The 18,652-nt window shown below is 45.0% G+C and overlaps 1 protein-coding gene across 1 annotated transcript in view; it reads right to left on the bottom strand.

Moving 5' to 3' along the window:
* EPGN (epithelial mitogen) overlaps positions 1-18,652 on the bottom strand; it is a 66,503-nt gene that overhangs the window by 27,539 nt on the left and 20,312 nt on the right. Inside the window, exon 4 of the mRNA XM_073655308.1 lies at positions 9,985-10,140. Coding sequence (XP_073511409.1) covers positions 9,985-10,140 — 156 coding nt within the window. The remainder of the gene's footprint in view (positions 1-9,984; positions 10,141-18,652) is intronic.

Raw genomic sequence — 18,652 nt, 5'->3', positions numbered from 1 at the left:
TAATTCTCTGTACAGCGAACTCACATTTCTCCAGCTTAGCAAAAAGCGAATTGTCCATTAACAACTGTAATACCTCACGTACGCTCCACCAATGAGACTCCAGATCCGGCGAATAAATCAAAATGTCATCCAAATACACAACCACATTTTTGCCGATCAAAGGTCTAAGGATGTCATTAATAAGATTCTGAAAAAATGCAGGAGCATTAGTAAGACCAAAAGGCATAACCAGATTCTCAAAATGACCCACAGGAGTGTTAAAAGCAGTCTTCCATTCGTCACCCTCCTTCATGCGCAACAGATTGTATGCCCCCTTAAGGTCAATTTTAGAGAACCACTTGGCCCCCATTAACTGGTTAAACAGATCAGGAATCAATGGCAGTGGGTAAGGATTGCGTACAGTAATTTTGTTAATCTCACGAAAATCCAGACAAGGACGTAACCGCCGTCCTTTTTTTTTACAAAAAAAAATCCAACCGCCACAGGAGACTTAGAAGGCCTAATGTGACCGGCGGCCAAACTTGTCTGTATGTATTCCTCCAAAGCCTTCCTCTCAGGAATAGTAAGGTTAAATAAACGACTTTTAGGAAGAGTCGCTCCAGGGACAAATTCAGTAGAACAATCATAGTCTCTATGGGGAGGCAAAACCTGCGATTCCTTCTCAGAAAAAACTCTCCAAAAATCCTGAATAGGAACAGGCAATTCTCCCCTATCCAAAGCTGCAATACGCCCGTTACAACACTTGTCATAACATTTATGGCTCCAGGATTTAATTTCACTGGTAGACCAATCCAGTACAGGATTGTGAAATTTTAACCAGGGCAATCCCAATATTACTGGAGAAGGCAAGTTATTCAAAACTACCAAATCCAATTTCTCATGGTGAACACCATTAATAGTGAGAGGAAATTCACAGACCTTGAGAGTAATATTCTTCAAAGGGGAACCATCCACAGAAACCACAGCAATGGGGGATGATAAAGGTTCGGGTTTTAAATTGAGTCTTTCCAAGAATCCCCCATCAATTACATTCAGAGTAGACCCACAATCAACAAACACCCGAAATTCCATTAATTTTTCCTGAGCAATCGTGGAAGCAGCTAAAAATACACCCTTGGAATTTAAACAGGCAATACGGGCATGACTGACCATTTTTTTTTCTTTCTTCATACGAAGCTCACAGCCTTTAATCAAATGACCAGATTTTCCGCAATAGAAACACAAGCCTTCAGAAAATGTGCGATCTTTTTCTTGAGAGCGAGGTGCCACCGATCCAATCTCCATCGGTTCACCACTGTTAGTACACACATTCTCATAACCAGAAACTGACATAGCAGAGGATTTGGTCTCATTAACCCTTGCACGCAGTCTCCTATCCACCCGTATAGCTAATTGCATAGCCTGTTGCAAATCTTCAGGTGTAGGATAAGCAATTAGCAGGTCTTTAACCCTTTCATTGAGCCCAGCAAGAAATAGACTTTTCAGAGCAGAATCGTTCCACCCTGTTTGAGTAGACCAACGACGGAAATGAGTACAATATTTTTCCACATTACCTGATCCCTGTCTCAAACGTCTCAACTCAGTCTCAGCTGATGCGACACGGTCAGGATCATCATATAATAGCCCCAAAGCAGAAAAAAAACTATCCACTGATCTGAAGCATGTATCACTAGGCTGCAAAGAAAAGGCCCACTCCTGAGGCTCTTTGCGCAAAAGGGACATTATGAACCCTATGCGCTGGGATTCATCCCCAGAGGACTTGGGTCTCAAACGAAAATACAATAAGCAAGCATTTTTAAATGAAAAAAATTCTCGGTGTTCACCAAAAAATAAATCCGGCAAACATACCTTAGGCTCCAAGAAATGTGCTCCAGGACAGTTACTCACGTGCTGACGGAGCTCGGCCACCTCCAGAGAGAGTCCCTGGAGGCGATGAGCCAAATCCTGAACCGACACCATGATGGAACAGAAAAATCTTTCCTCAGAGAATTTGCAGGCTGGACTTACTGTTATGTTCTGCTACAAGAGCTAAGGAAAGAGAGGAGATCTGTCCCTACGATAGAACTCAGCTGAATCCCTACGATGTAACAGGGAACCTGATCCTGCGATCAGACCTGCTAAAGTCCTAAGCTAGTCTGTACGGAGACCTATAGATGTGGGGAAGGAATCCCTACAAGTACTAAGGACTGGGAGGAAAATGGGACACCTCCTAACAGAAATAGTAGCAGACAGACGAACAAACAAAATATATAGAACATAGAGGTCCGTAGACCAAGCAAACTAACAGAGTTAGATACAGAGCACAGGCTAGCTAGAAAGTAGTTATACAATGAAGTCCAGCAAAGCCAGAAGGGCGGAGCAGGATTAAATAGGCCAACAAGGTCATGTGACCAGCAAAGGAAAAAACCTAAGAGCAAGGTTCTAATAGTTATTATCATTAAGATATTCTACAATAGCATCTCTAAGAAATCCTTCAAACAATTTACCCACAACAGACGTTAAGCTGACTGGTCTATAGTTCCCAGGGTCACTTTTAGACCCCTTTTTGAATATTGGTACCACATTTGCTTGGCGCCAGTCAAGTGGGACAGTCCCTGTCCATAAAGAGTGCTTGAATATAAGATACAGCGGTCTGTCTATCACATTACTTAATTCTTTTAGTACCCGGGGGTGTATGTCATCTGGGCCTGGTGACTTGTCTATTTTGATATTATTTAGGCGTTTCTGAACTTCCTCCTGGGTTAGGTGGGTGATATTTAGCGGAGGGTTTACTTTATCACTCTGCATTTCCTCCGATAAATTGTATTCTTTTGTGAAAACAGTGGAGAAGAAGCTATTGAGTAGGTTTGCTTTACCCTCATCGCCCTCTATGATTTTACCCAGGTTATTTTTCAATGGGCCAACTCCATCAGTTTTAATCCTTTTACTGTTTATATAGTTAAAGAACAGTTTGGGATTCGTTTTACTTTCCTTGGCAATTAGTCTCTCTGTCTCCTCTTTTGCTATTCTTATTTATTTCTTACAGATTTTGTTTTTTTCCCTATAAGATATTAGCGCTTCCTCGCTGCCTTCTTGTTTAAGTTTACCGAAAGCCCTTTTTTTGGTTTTCATTGCTCTCTTGACTTCCTTATTTAGCCACATTGGCTTCCTCCTATTTCTAGCCCTTTTATTCCCATAAGGTATGTACCTTCTACAGTGACTATGTAGGACTGTTTTGAAAATTTCCCATTCTCTATCCGTGCTCCTATTACTAAAGATACTATCCCAGTCTATAAGGTGAAGGGCATCTCTTAGCTGATCAAACTTTGCCCTCCTGAAGTTCAGTGTTTTTGTGACTCCCTTGCTGGGCTCCCTACTGAAGCACATGTGGAATTGTATAATGTTGTTGTCACTATTTCCCAGGTGCCCCCCGACCTGCACCTCAGTTATTCTGTCTGGCCTGTTAGTTAATATTAAGTCTAAAAGGGCCGTCCGTCTAGTTGGTTCCTGCACAAGTTGTGACAAATAATTGTCTTTGATAATTGACAGAAACCTGTTTCCTTTCTGAGATCTACAGCTTTCGGTTTCCCAGTCTATATCGGGGTAGTTGAAGTCCCCCATAATAATCACCTCGTTATTTTTTGCTACTTCGTCTATTTGTCTCATTAATAGACTTTCCGTGGCTTCTGCTATATTTGGTGGTTTATAACAGACTCCTATGATAATTTTATTATTGTTTTTTGCCCCATGTATCTCCACCCATAAGGACTCAACCTCCTCATGTCCCTCCCATACATCCTCCCGTATTGTAGGCTTTAGACACGTCTTTACATATAGACAGACTCCACCCCCTTTCCGACTTCTTCGATCCCTTCTAAACAGACTGTTTTTCTGTTACTACTGTGCTACATGAAGCATGCCACATTTGATCTTTTAATTCTTTGGTGCTGATATTATTCTCCATATAGGGTTCACATGATAAAATCTAACTTTGTTATCTTACTACTGTGCTACAGAAACCATCCCACATTTGATCTTTTAAATGCTTTGGTGCTGATATTCTTCTCCATACAGGGATTCACTTGGTAAAATCTAAATTTGCTGTGTTACTACTCTGCTACAGAAACCATGCCACATTTGATCTTCTAATTCTTTGGTACTGATATTCAGCTCCAGCCAGTTGACATTATAAAATCTAAATTTTTGCTGCTACTACCATGCTACATAAACCAGGCCACTTCTGATCTTGTAATTGTTTTACACTGAGATTCTGCTCTATCCAGGGCTCCACATTAGAAAATCAATTTTTTTCTGGTACTACTGTGCTACAAAAACCATGCCACATGCTTATAGTGTGGTCCAGAAACCAGGCCACATTTCAGCATCTAAATATTTTGTGCTAATATTGTGCTCATCCAGGAGTCCAAATTTCAGAATCTAAATTGGTTGTGTTAATAGCGAGGTGCCGAAACAAGGCCACATTTCAACATTGGAGAGGGCTTGGAGCAGCATTTCTAGCTTAAACATTGATCAGTAACTGATGGATGAGTGACACGTGTAGGCCTGCTGCTCTGAGAGCTCGGCCAAATTCAGGCAACACACATGAAGGAGACCCAGCTTGGAGACCAAACATTTCCAAGAATTATGGGCGGATACCACTAAAGTGGTATCAATTTTTATTTATTTATTTTACTCACTTGTATAGCGCCATTAATTCCACAGCGCTTTACCGACATTATCAATTTCCCCAGAGTAGAAATAGTATAATGGGGCTCTGACACCCCTTCCACTACAGACAAACCACCAGATGGAGATCCAACTTGGAGTCTCCACATTTCGAAAAAAATGTAGTAACATCAGCAGCACTAGCAACAACAGACACAGAAGCCACAACAAAGGTGTCACGGACTGCAAAGGTCATTGGAGATCCATGACTTGTTCATCTTGATGAAAGTTAGACAGTCTACACTGCTGGTGCACTGGCTGGTCTAAAAAATGTGTGAAATGAGTTACAGAAATTGCTTCGGCCATTTACACTGCTGCTGTTGCTAATGTTTTTGTGTTGATGACTCGACGTTCCCGGGGTTGGAAGTCTATAACTGCGATGCACACTGTGTGCCTCACTACTGTCTTGGGGAAAACCACTCTCAAGATTGTCTTCAAGCATGTTTTGATACTCCAGCATGGGCGCATCTCTTTCCAGGGGGGGAAGCATCTGGCAAAATTTACTCTTGTACCGTGGATCGAACAGAGTGGCAATCCAGTAGTCAGCACATTATCTAATCCTAACAATACGGGCAATAATCATGTTGCAGATAGTGCAGCAAAAAGGCGCTCATGGGTCGGTCACTTCCATGAGGTCCAAGTCCATAGTGTGTTGGTGGCGGGATAACACTCAAGCTTGCTTCCTCCGGATCCCCTCCCGCCAACCCCGGACAACAAAGAGGGGATCTTTATCCTCTTCATTTCCATACCTGTTAGACGCCCATCACATCTTCCTCCTCGTCCTCCTCTATTTGTTCCTCAGCTCCTCCACCTTCACTAACAGTTTGTCTGGTGCCATGAACCCACCTTGATCACTGCAATCCACCCTTCCATGGCAACAACCTGTGTGGAGACAGTCCGGAACTTAGAGGTATTGTTATCCTTCCGCATCCTCCTCTGCTTCCTCCTCTTCCTCCTCTTCCCCTGGGACCACCACATCCTCCCGCATGCTATTCAAAGTGTGCTCCACCATGTAGATGACCAGAATAGTGATGCTGATGATGACACCGTCAGCGCTAACATCTTAGTAGCCATTTCGAAACTGTGCAGAAGGGTGCAGAGGTCCTTCATCTGTGTCCAATCCGCAAATGTTATTTCCACCACGTCCGTACTACGTTGGCCCAGTCTATGCAAAATGACATACTGCACCAGGTCTTGTCGCTGCTGCCACAGTTGCTGCAACATGTGCAAAGTTTAATTGCACCATGTCGGCACATCGCATATCAACCGGTTAACCGGTAGACCGAAAGATCTCTATAGCAATGCAAGTCGATTACCCGCGGGTTGCGAATGGCGGAAGTGAGCACACAGCGACTGTGGTTTCTGCAGCAGCGCATCCAGGCCGGGATAGTGGCTGAGAAATTGCTGTACCACCAGGTTGAGGATGTCAGTCATGCAAGGCACGTGTGTGAGGTTGCCCTGGCGTAGGGCCACCACCAGATTCGCACCGTTATCGCACACGGCCTTCACTGGCTCCAGGTTCAGTGGAGACAGCCAGTGCTCAAACTCGGCCTGGATAACTGTCCACAACTCTTGAGCTGTATGACTGCGATCTCCAAGGCATATTAATTTAAACACTGCCTGATTGCGGTAAGCCCTGGCTGCGCAGTATGGAGGTGGTGGAGATTTTCTCTGTACTGTTGGAACGCGTGTCTCATTAAGGCAGAAGTTGAGGGTGCAGGTGGAGGCCCCAGAGGAGATGGAAGAGGCAGAAGCAGTGGAGGAAATGTTAGATACAGAGGTTTGTCCCTCAAGCCTTGGGAATTCCAAGACTTGGTGTCAAGTGGTTTAGTTCTCCATCCTCTGGTGTGTAGTAGCTTAGTTCTCCAACCCTAGGTGTTTAGTTGTTAAGTTCTCCAACCCCTGTTGTCTAGTAGTTTAGTTCTCCTTCTTCTGGTGGGTAGTGGTCTATTTCTCCATCCCCAAGCACCCTGCAAGCCTTGGGGATTCCAAGACTTGTGTAGCAGCGCATTCCCCGCCTGCCCCCACAGCCACCAGAGTCACCAAGTGCCCAGTCAGTGAGATGTATTGCCCCTGGCCATGCTTTCTTGTCCTGGTGTCAGTGGTGAAATGCACCCTATCAGACATAGATTTTTTCAAGGAACGGGTAATGTTGTCTGCAACATGCTGGTGTAGCGCAGGCACATCTTTCTTTGAGAAGTAATGGTGACTGGGAAACTGGTACTGGGAGACTGCGACGGCCTTCGGTTTTGGGAAAATGTCTGTATCCACCAGGCCGAAAGGCAGCATTTCCGTGGCCAACAGATTCGGCATGGTGAAGTTCAAGTTCTTTGCTTTGGGATGTGCACTTGTGACCACAACTGCGGGACCGAGGGCTGGTTGCTGTGCTGAGAGAGGGTGGAGTAGGGTGAACACGACAAACTGCTGGACTGTGAGAGAGGTGCAGGCAGAGATGTTATGATGGATTGAGAAAGATGTGGTGTGCTCGATGTCTGAGATCAGTCAAAAACAGTCTGGCCTGAGACCTGTGTGAGAACAGTTGCCACGGTGATGGAAGAGGAAGAAGCAGCAGTTGCGTTTGATGGAGCGACCGGTGGTTGGCGAGGTCCGCTAGTCTGCATTTTAGAGCAGTAAGATTCCAAGTCTAACGCATGTTGATCGCGCATGTGCCAGTTCATGCATGTAGTAGTCAAATTATTGCAATTTTTGCCTCTACTCAGTCGTTTTTTACAACGTTGGCAAATAATGTGAGTTGTGCCATCCTTTGCGGTCTCCAAAAAGACTCAGGCTAGGCAACCCTTGCCGCCCATGTGAACTGCAGACCCGCGACCACTGCTGTCCACAGCCATAGTTGTAGCTGTGGATTCAGTGCTTGTCGTGGTTGCATCACTCAATGTCTGTGCTGGAAGCCGCAACGTAACCTCCTCGTCATCCTCCACCACCTCTGCTGAGCTACTCAGCTGCATGCCTCTGGGTTCACACCAAGTGCGATCTACAACCTCATCGTCATCCTATCTGTTCTCCCACTGCTCGCCTTGAGAGTCAGTCTCCTCCTCTTCCTGCCCTGACAGCACAGTACAGTCCGCGTGCACCTCAGTTATCTGAGTCTCATCAATATCACAGAATTCATCCTCTTTCCACCATCTCATTCAACCCCCCCAACTGACCTATCCATCAAAGTCAATGGCTGCCCGCTCTCCCCAGTCCCGCAAGCTTGACTCTGATCTCTCTTTCAAACCTGAGATCCAAGCCCTTTCCACTTCCTGCCGACGCCAACTCCAAAATATTTCCCGGATCCGCACATTCCTCAACCATGAATCTGCAAAAACACTAGTGCACGCCCTCATCATCTCCCGCCTCAACTACTGCAACCTCCAGCTCTGTGGCCTCCGTTCTAACACTGTCGCACGCCTCCAATCTATGTTAAACTCTGCTGATCGACTAATCTACCTGTCATCCCTCTATTCCCTGGCTTCTCGTCTCTGTCAATCCCTGCACTGGCTCCTTGTTGCCCAGAGACTCCAGTTCAAACCCCTAACTTTGGGATACAAAGTCATCCAAAACCTGTCTCGTCCATACATCGGTGACCTAGTCTACCAGTACTTACCTGCACGCGACCTCTAATTCTCACAAAATCTCCTTCTCTACTTCCCTCTTATCTCCTCTTCCCACAGTTGCATACAAGATTTGTCCCGTGCATCTCCCCTACTCTGGAACTCTCTACCCCAACACCTCAGACTCTCGCCTACCGTGGAAACCTTCAAAAGGAACCTGAAGACCCACCTCTTCCGACAAGTGTACAACCTGCAGTAACCCTCTCTCCACCATAGCAGTGCACTACCAGTTCTACCCTAACCTGCTGCATCCTCACTCATCCCTTGTAGATTGTTTGTGAGACCTCGCGGACAGGGTCCTCTCTCCTCCTGTACCAATCGGTGACCCCTTTTCACATGTAAAGCGCCATGGAATAAATGGCACTATAATAATAAATAATAATTATACTATTTGTACTGTTTGTCAATTGATGCCACTCTTCCTGGTGTCTGCCCCTAATTTGAGCTGTTTTGGCAGCTTTTGGGCCCCTTTGAAGGAGTTGTGCATGCATTTGGTTTTGCCTCCCATTGAATGCAAAGGGATTCGGATATGCTTGACGTACTGTTTGACGAATTTTTCAAAGAACATGGGGAAGTTCGCCAATCTGAAACTAATCGAACCTTGAGAGGTTCGCTCCTCTCTATTCCTGTGGACAAATTGTCCTACCTGAGCTGTGGATCTCTGCAGCTTCTCCAGAGTGACCATGGGCCTCTTGTTTTTTTTTCTAATTAGTGCTCTCCTTACTTGGGATGTCAGTTTAGGTGAACGGCCATGTCTTAGTAGGTTTGCAGTTGTGCCATACTTCTTCCATTTTTGGATGATGGATTGAACAGTGCTCTGTGAGATGTTCAGAGCTTGGGCTATTTTTTTTATAACCTAACCCTGCGTTACTCTTCTCCACAACTTTATCCCTGTTCTGTCTGGAGTGTTCCTTGGTTTTCATGACGCTGTTTGATCCTTATGTTCTCCAGCAAACCTTAGAGGTATTCACATAACAACTGTAATTATACTGAGAAGAAATTACACATAGGTGGACACAATTTACTAATTATGTGACTTCTGGAGGCAATTGGTCACTCAGGATTTTATTTAGGAGTATCAGACAACAGGGGGTTGAATACAAATGCATGTCACAATTTTCAGTTTTATATTTTTAAAATAATACCGTACTGCAGTATGCATGCGCCGGGGCTCTTTGACCTTTCCCAGTGCATGCTCACTGAAGTACTTTGCTCTGCCCTCATCAGGGCACAGAAGTACGCCTGCACAGGAGCACGATGCTGGGAGACTGTGGATCACGTAGGGAGGTGTCATCCACACGAACCAAGAAGGAGGACGGCATTGCAAGAAGAAGGTAGGCGCCAGACCAAGACCAGCGACACCCCTTGAACCGGATCACCCAGGTGAGTATAATAAAAGCTCTTTTCCTTGTCTTGCAGGTCGGATTGGGGGCTTTTATACAGCATTATAGAATGCTGTATATGAGGGCTGAAAGGTGGTGGCCGCATCTCATATCGGTCAAACCTGGTGATAGGTTCCCTTTAATGCATGGATTGTTTCCTTAGTATGATTAATACAATTAACACAGATTTTGAAATCTTTTCCCATAAACCCACTCAAAAAAGGAGAAAAAAATAAAAATATGTAAATTGCAACAATAATAGGGCAGAGATGCTTGAAACGTACCTTTTTTCCTTGTAGAACCAGATAAAGACAATCAAACCGCTTATTAACAACCCTATTCCTATCCCGATGGCGATGTGTGTTGCTTCCATTTCTTTTACCTTTACTGCTGACAAAATAATTTGTTCACATCTTTCTCCTATGAATCCAGAATTACATCTGCAAATTAAAACCTTTATTGTTTACTTGCACAAGATAAAACCTTATCCAAGACATATGACGGACACAATGATGCCGATCTGATGTGATAGAGCTGCAACAAACTGCATGAGTGTGTTTTTGTGCATTCTGTATGTAGTCAAAAAGAAGCAGGACACTATAGCATCACTAATTTCATTTGTGTATTTCTAAATCTAGACACAATAAGAGAGATTTATTAACACTGGCTCACAGTTTGAGTCTATGGGATCATACAGTGTGATAAATCATTGCAAAAAAACTACAGTGGTGCTTGAAAGTTTGACCTGAACGTAAATCCTAAAAGTAGATAAAGAGAACCAAATCAAATAAATGACTCAAAAATATAAAAAAATTTTTATTGAGGAAAATGATCCAATATTACATGTCTCTGAGGGGTAAAAATATGTCAACCTTTGTTTTAAGTATTTGGTGTGATCACTTGCACATCATAAACTGCACCTAAACATTTCCAGTAATTGTTGATTAATGATGCACATCACCTTGGATGAATTTTAGCCTATTCCTCACTAAAGAAGAACTTCAACCACAAAATGTGTTGGTGGGTTTTCGACGATGAACTGCTCGCTTCAGGTCCTTCCACAACATTTCTATATGATTAAGTTCAGGACTATGACTTGGCCGTTTCAAAACTTGAACTTTATTCTTTTTTAACCATTGTTTTGTAAAACGACTTGTGTGCTTTGGGTCGCTGTCTTACTACATAACTCACACTCTCTTGAGAATCAGTTCATGGACAGATGTCCTGACATTTTCCATTATAATTTGCCGATATAAATCAGAATTCATTATTACAACAATTATGGCAAGCAGTCCTGGCCCAGATGCGGCAAAACAGACCCAAACCATTACACTATCACCACTGTGTTTCACAAATGGAATCTGGTTTTATGCTGTAATGCAGTGTTTCCTTTCGTCAAACATAACTCTTTTTTAAACCAAAAAGCTTTAGTTCAGTCTCATCCGACAATAAAAAATTGTTCCAATAACCTTCTCACTTGTCCAGGTTATCTTTAGCAACCTACAGATGGACAGCAGCATAAACTGCACCTCAACATTTCCAGTAATTGTTTATTAATGATGTACATCACTTTTAATGAATTTTAGCCTATTCTTCACTAAAGAAGAACTTCAACTCAAATGGGTTGGTGGGTTTTCGACGATGAACTGCTCGCTTCAGGTCCTTCCACAACATTTCTATATGATTAAGGTCAGGACTAGTGATGAGCGAGCACTAAAATGCTCGGGTACTCATTGCTTGGGTCGAACAAATTGGAATACTCGGGTGCTCGACCTGAGCAACGAGCCCAATGTAAGTCTATAGGAAACTCGAGCATTTTTCCGGCGGCTCCCCCCGGCGGTCTGCAGAGGGCCTAAAGATTGCCCAAATCGATGGGAACAGTGCTCAAATGACATGGGAACAGCATGGGGAAGACCCCTGGAAGCATCTCTGACTCCCAGATCACTGCTGTCAGCAACCTGGTCAGAGTATTACGCCATTTTTAAGGACTCACAATAACACATACAAAAACGAAACCAAAATGGATTTTCCTGGGAAATATGTTAAGGAACATCCTTTCCAGGGTAATGACTTGTATATAAGGCAAAATAAATAACCAAAACCAAAAATACTCCTCCACACCTTGGGCTATGTTCACATGTAGCGTTTTTGATGCATTGTTGCACTTTTGCATTGCTTTCAACAAAGACAAATGCATTCACTGGGAAATGTCATTTTAACATTTTACAGCCTTATCTGGCCATGTGGTGTGTGACATCAGACACATGCATACAATGCTGAAAAGACATGGGAACAGCATGGGGAAGACCTCTGGAAGCATTTCTGACTCCCAGGTCACTGCCTAAAAGTGTGCCCATCATAAGTGATCCTTGGCGCATGCGAAGATGCCTCCCGCCATGCACCTGTTGTTGCAGACTTGGAACAATCACCGTCCACCTCCTTGTCCCAGTGCAGCGTTCAGTTGTCCCTACCCCATTCCTTGGAATGCAAGTGCAAGTATGCAGCCAGCCACCCACCCTCCCACAGGCTGCAATACTATACTGCCAAATTTTTGACAGCTGCTTGCACTTGAAATGTGGCCTTTTAGGCTCGTGAAGACGGAAGCTGTCCACAATCTTATGGCGGCGACGACCGGGTATCCATACTCGGTCCCCAGCTGCCACTATTTTTCCCGGTATCGTCTCCACCTTCCACAAGCACGGGTCCCACAACATTACCCATGCCCTCCCCAGTGCACTTACTGGGAAGGACCGCCTAACCACAAACACGTAGACAGGTGAATGTGGCCAGGGACGGTACGGAGCCAGTCCACAGCTTTTTTTGCTCAGAGTTGTATTTAGCTCGGTGAAAGGACTGGCACAGAGGGAAACAGTATCTACCCTGGGTGTCATTTCTCCCAGGAAGTCCTCTAAAGCAGCTTGTTGCAGAAGCAATGGCAGCCCGTCCAACATCAACTCGCACTTGTCGGTGGTGCTTTGACACACACACATCTTTCTTTGCGCATTTAATTTCATGAATACAGAGTTTGACAATGGCCTCATCTGCAATGCAGTTTGAGAAATAACATGCATAAGAACGTCCGATCCACATTAAAAAAGCAGCCATAGAGTGTCCGGGAACCTTCCCCCACACTTTTCTTAGCCAGGGCTGCTTCTCGGCAGGGTTGGACGGGCCCACCAGAGAACCGGAGACTCCTCCGGTGGGCCTTGGCTTCTCCTTCAGGAGAGTTCATAGTGCCGACGTGAGGCCATGATGATGATAGAGGCCACCATCTGCTTAGTTTTCTGTTACTTGGAATGCAAGCGCAAGTATGCAGCCAGCCACCCACCCACAGGCCGCAATACTAAACTGCCAGATTTCTGGGCAGCTGCTTGCACTTGAAATATGGCCTTTTAGGCTTGTGGAGGTGGAAGCTTTTCACAACCTCATGCCGTCTTCGGCCTGGTGTCCATACTCGGTCCTCAGCTGCCACTATTTCTCCCGGTATCATCAGGTGAATGTTGCCAGTGACGGTACGGAGCCAGTCCGCAGCTTTTTTTGCTGAGTTGTATTTAGCTCGGTGAAAGGACTGGCATAGAGGGAAACCGTATATACTCTGGGTGTAATTTCTCCCAGGAAGTCCTCAAATGCAGCTTGTTGCAGAAGCAATGGCAGCCCGTCCAACATCAACTCGCACTTGTCGGTGGTACTTTGACACACACTTCTTTCTTTGCACATTTAATTTCATTACTACAGAGTTGGGCAATGGCCTGATCTGCAATGCGGTTTGAGAAATAGCATGCATAAGCATGTCCAATCCACATTAAAAAGCAGCCATAGAGTGTCCGGGAACCTTCCCCCACACTTTTCTTAACCAGGGCTGCTTCTCGGCAGGGATGGACAGACCCACAAGAAAGCCAGAGACTCCCCCGGTGGGCCCTTGTTTCTCCTTCAGGAAAGTTCATAGTGCCGAGGTGAGGCCATGATGATGATAGAGACCACCATCTGCTTAGTTTTCTGTTACTTGGAATGCAAGCACAAGTATGCAGCCAGCCACCTACTCATCCACTCACAGGCCACAATACTAAACTGCAAGATTTCTGGGCAGCTGCTTGCACTTGAAATGTGGCCCTTTAGGCTTGTGGAGGCGGAAGCTGTCCACAATCTTATGGCGGGGGCGACCAGGTATCCATACTTGGTCCCCAGCCGCCACTATTTTTCCCAGTATCATCTCCGCCTTCCTCAAGCACGGGTCCCACAACATTACCCGTGCCCTCCCCAGTGCACTCACTGGGAAGGACCGCCTACCCTCAAACACGTGGACAGATGAATGTGGCCAGGGACGGTACGGAGCCTGTCCACAGCTTTTTTTGCTGAGAGGTGTATTTAGCTCGGTGAAAGGACTGGCATAGAGGGAAACCATATCTACTCTGGGTGTCATTTCTCCCAGGAAGCCCTCTAATGCAACTTGTTGCAGAAGCAATGGCAGCCCGTCCAACATTAACTCGCACTTGTTGGTGGTGCTTTGACACACACACATCTTTCTTTGCGCAATTCAGTTCATGACTACAGAGTTGGGCAATGGCCTGATCTGCAATGCGGTTTGAGAAATAACATGCATAAGCAAGTACAATTCGCATTAAAAAAGCAGCCATAGAGTGTCCGGGAACCTTCCCCCACACTTTTCTTAGCCAGGACTGCTTCTCGGCAGGATTGGGCGGTCCTATCAGAGAATCCTCTGGTGTGCCTTGGCTTCTACCTCAGGAGAGTTCATGATAGCGCTAACTTTGCAGCTGCTATGGGGCTCTTGAGCGGGGGAGAAAGGTGAGCCCTCAGAATCAAATCCTCTGGTGGGCACAATGTTTTTCAAACTGAAACAGCTTCTCAGTGGAAGTTGTATTTCACCACAGCCATATTCTTTAGCTCGGTGAAAGGACTGGCATAGAGGGAAACCGTATCTACTCCGGATGTCATTTCTCCGTCACCAGGTTCTGCCCATTGTCACACACGACCATGCCTGGCTGTATGTTCAGCGGTGAGAGCCACAGATCAGGCTGCTGTGTTACAGCTTTCAACAACTCTGCAGAGCTGGGCGGTTTGTCACCTAAGCATTAAGCATGTTATCTTCAGCACAGCCTGTTGCCGCTTGGCCAGGGCAGTGCTACAGTGCTGTCAGCTTTTGACTGATGTGGTCATTTCGGAGATGGAGGAGGAGGTGCAGGAGCTGAACAATGTGATTACATTGAGGTTAAATTGGTGACGCAGTTTTTTATACTAAAGAATGATACTATTGTTTTGGGGGTTTTTTACGTTATTTTTTAAGACAAATGCCTTCACCGGGAAATGTCATTTTAACATTTTACAACCTTATCTGGCAATGTGGTGTGTGACACATCATCAGACACATCATGTTTTATTTAAGATGAAGGGACTCTGAAAATCCTAAAGCCTATTTTTATAGGGACATCAGACGGCCCTTACTATTCTTAAAAGGCCAGCAGTCGGCCCTCACTATTGTTAGAGAGCCATCAGCCGGCTATGCTTTGTTGTTCCCATTATTAACAAGTGAGTCTCCTATACTGTTATTGCGTATCCAGTGACTGCAAGGGATGCCAAAAATTTGGACACAACCCAATACCCCTTTGAAGAGACATAGAGGAGGGTCTCAGTAAAAAAATGTTCCCATTATAAAGGAGTGGGTCTCCTATAGTGGTAATGCCCATGCTGTGACTGCAAGGGCTGCCAAAATTTGGGAAAAACCCCACTAAGAATTTAAAGACACATAGAGCAGGGCCACAGTAACAAGGTAAGACATGTTCCCATTAGAATGGAGAGGGTCTGCTATACAGTTATAGGGTATGCAGTGAGTGCAGCGGCTGACCAAATTTAGGAAAAACCCCACTAAGAATTTAAAGACACAAAGAGCAGGGCCACAGTAATGACAAATTCCCATTAGAAAGGAGAGGGTCTGCTATACAGTTATAGGGTATGCAGTGAGTCCAAAGGCTGACCAATTTTAGGAAAAACCCCACTAAGAATTTAAAAACACATAGAGCAGGGCCACAGTAACCACTAATTCCCATCAGAAAGCAGAGAGTCTGCTATACAGTTATAGGGTATGCAGTGAGTCCAAAGGCTGACCAGTTTTAGGAAAACCCCCACTAAAAATGTAAAGACACATAGAGCAAGGCCACAGTAATGACAAATTCTCATTAGAAAGGAGAGGGTCTCCCATAGTGTTGGCCTATGCAGTGAATGCAAGGGCAGCCAAAAATTGGGGGACACTCCAATGCCCCTTGGAAGAGACTTAGAGGGCCTCATAAATAAATGTTCCCATTAGAAAGGAGCAGGTCTCCTATACTTGGAATGCCCATGCACTAAGTGTATGGGCTGACAAACATTTACCCCTGGGGGGTATACATGAACATACTGTATAATGTTTTTTTTTTTACGGGCATCATAAACACCCTTTAAAAAAATTATGTGGGTGTTGCATCACGGACCACGGTCACCCTGGTGATATGTTGGTGGAGGATGAGGATGAGGAGAAGGAGGAGGACAAGAGCAAATAGCCAAAATCAGGAAGCGTATACCCATGTGTGGATGTGAAGAGGTGCATGGGAATACACCTCGCAAAAAAAGACACTGGATTTGAGTTTCGGTGGTGTTGAGAAGTCTGGCCCAATCCAGCCCTTGTTAATTTTCAGTTGACAGGCGAATGCGCTTATCAGTTATAATTCCACCAGCGGCACTAAAACCCGCTCTGATAAAACGCTAGCGGCAGGGCAGCCCAGGACCTCCAAGGCGTAGAGAGCCAGTTCATTCCACGTATCCATCTTGGATGCCCAATAATTAAAAGGAACAGAGGAATCACGGAGGACGTTGGTACGGTCAGCAAGGTACTCTCTCAGCATCTTCCCAACTTTGCACTCCTTGTGAGAGTACCCCGCACCTCAGGGCCTGTGCGATGGGAGGGTCTGAGAAAACTGTCCCAGAACTTTGACAGTGTTCCTCTGCCTCTGCTGGATTGCATTTGTGTCTCTCTTGCCTGTACTCCTTGGTTGTTCAACGAACTGTGACCTCTACTGTCAGCGTTTTCAGATGGGAATTTTTTTAATAGTTCCGCAACAAGGGCCTTCTGGTACTGCCCCATTTTTGTACACCTGTCCGCCTCAGGAATAAGAGATATAAAGTTCTCCTTGGGTCTAGAAGTGTCACCAACCAGTAATGACTGTCACCCAAAATTTTGAGAACGCGAGGGTCATGGGAAAGGCAGCGTGACATAAACTCAGCCATGCGTGCCAGACTGCTAACAGGCAAGAATTCCGTGTCCTCACCAAGAGGATGACTAACCATGCTCTCCTTCTCCTCCTCCTCTCTGTTCTCTGGCCATCCACACTGAACAGACGGTATGACAGTTGTGCATGTAGTACCGTCTATAGCGCATGAAACTAGCTATAATTATATTGATAGATATACAATACACAATACTGAATACAATATTGAAGAAGCCCAAGGCGACACGGCGTCGTCGGAGTAAATCACAGTCTCATCTTCAGGAGATAGACATTGAGCCATGTAAGTACTCCCCTTAGAACCATTATGCCTGCTATCTGTGAACTCTGAATGAATTTGCCTCCATATGCATAGCACCTTATCCATGAAATTAACTAATTGTTGCTGGTTTTATTCCCCTATTTTTTTTACATTACCTTGTCTGAAAAATAAAAAATACAACCAAAAATTCATATAATTGTATATCTATCAATATATTTATATTTATATACCTTTCAACACAGAGAGGAAAAACTTTTTGCACTTGCACTTTATGGTTCTGAATTTTTGAGTAAGGGGATTTAATTTATATTAAAAACCTCTTTTCAGCACTTTATTATTAGGGATGAGTACAATAGAAATGGAGTAGAGTATCTTGACACGTTTTATTAAAGGAGACAACTTACTATAATAATACAAGCTTGTAATTGAGATTTGACTTTGTGATTTTTGAAAATACCTGTTTTTTATATATAAAAAAATCTTTTCAACAAATTATTGGAAATAAAAATGATTTAATTTTAATAATTGTATTCATATCTTCCTTGAAACTGGGCTGATTCAGCTTGAGTTTGTTTGTTGATGTAGGATGGTACATATGTCTGACATCCATGTCCACTCCTGAGGTCTTATGTGTGGAGTCTGAACTGAATACCGACGACCTTGTTGATGCTGGTACTCAACAACTGCCCTCTTCTGCCCACAAATCCTTCCCAACATCTGCAGTGTAGAGTTCCAATGCGTGGGGACATCACATACCAGTCTGTAAGCAGGAAGCTTCAAACACTACTGAAACATGGCAAGGGCGGCAGAAGCTGTAGGTGACTTTCTAAAATGGGCACACAGGCGGCGTACTTTAACAAGCAGATCCGGCAGCTCTGGGTAGGATTTGAGAAACCGCTGAACCACTTGGTTAAGCACATGGGCCAGGCATGGTATGTGTGTGAGCTTGCCTCGCCTCAGAGCTGACACCAGGTTCCGGCCATTGTCACACACGACCATGCCTGGCTGTAGGTTCAGCGGTGTGAGCCACAGATCTGCCTGCTCTTTCAGAGCTGTCCACAGCTCTTCAGCATTGTGCGGCTTGTCACCTAAGCATATTAACTTTAGCACAGCCTGTTGCCGCTTGGCCCGAGGCAGTGCTGCAGTGGTTCCAGCTTGTGACTGATGTGGTCATTTCAGAGATGGAGGCTGAAGAGGAGGAGGAGGCTGAGGAGGATGAGGTGCAGGAGCTGTAAACTGTGGGGGCCACCCCGATTGACCTAGGGTCCGCAATCCTCGGCGTCAGTAGCACGTGTTCCGTCCCAAGGTCCGACTGGGTCCTGGCTTCCACTATGCTAACCCAGTGTGCCGTCAGCAAGATGTACCGTCCCTGCCCACAAGCACTTGTCCACGTGTCCGTGATTAGGTGGACTTTCC

This window comes from Phyllobates terribilis, unplaced genomic scaffold, assembly GCF_046119375.1.
Source record: "Phyllobates terribilis strain yellow unplaced genomic scaffold, ASM4611937v1 Scaffold_1__5_contigs__length_1240528914, whole genome shotgun sequence".
In the NCBI taxonomy this organism is placed as follows: Eukaryota; Metazoa; Chordata; class Amphibia; order Anura; family Dendrobatidae; genus Phyllobates; species Phyllobates terribilis.
This window is presented reverse-complemented; position numbering and strand designations above follow the sequence as displayed.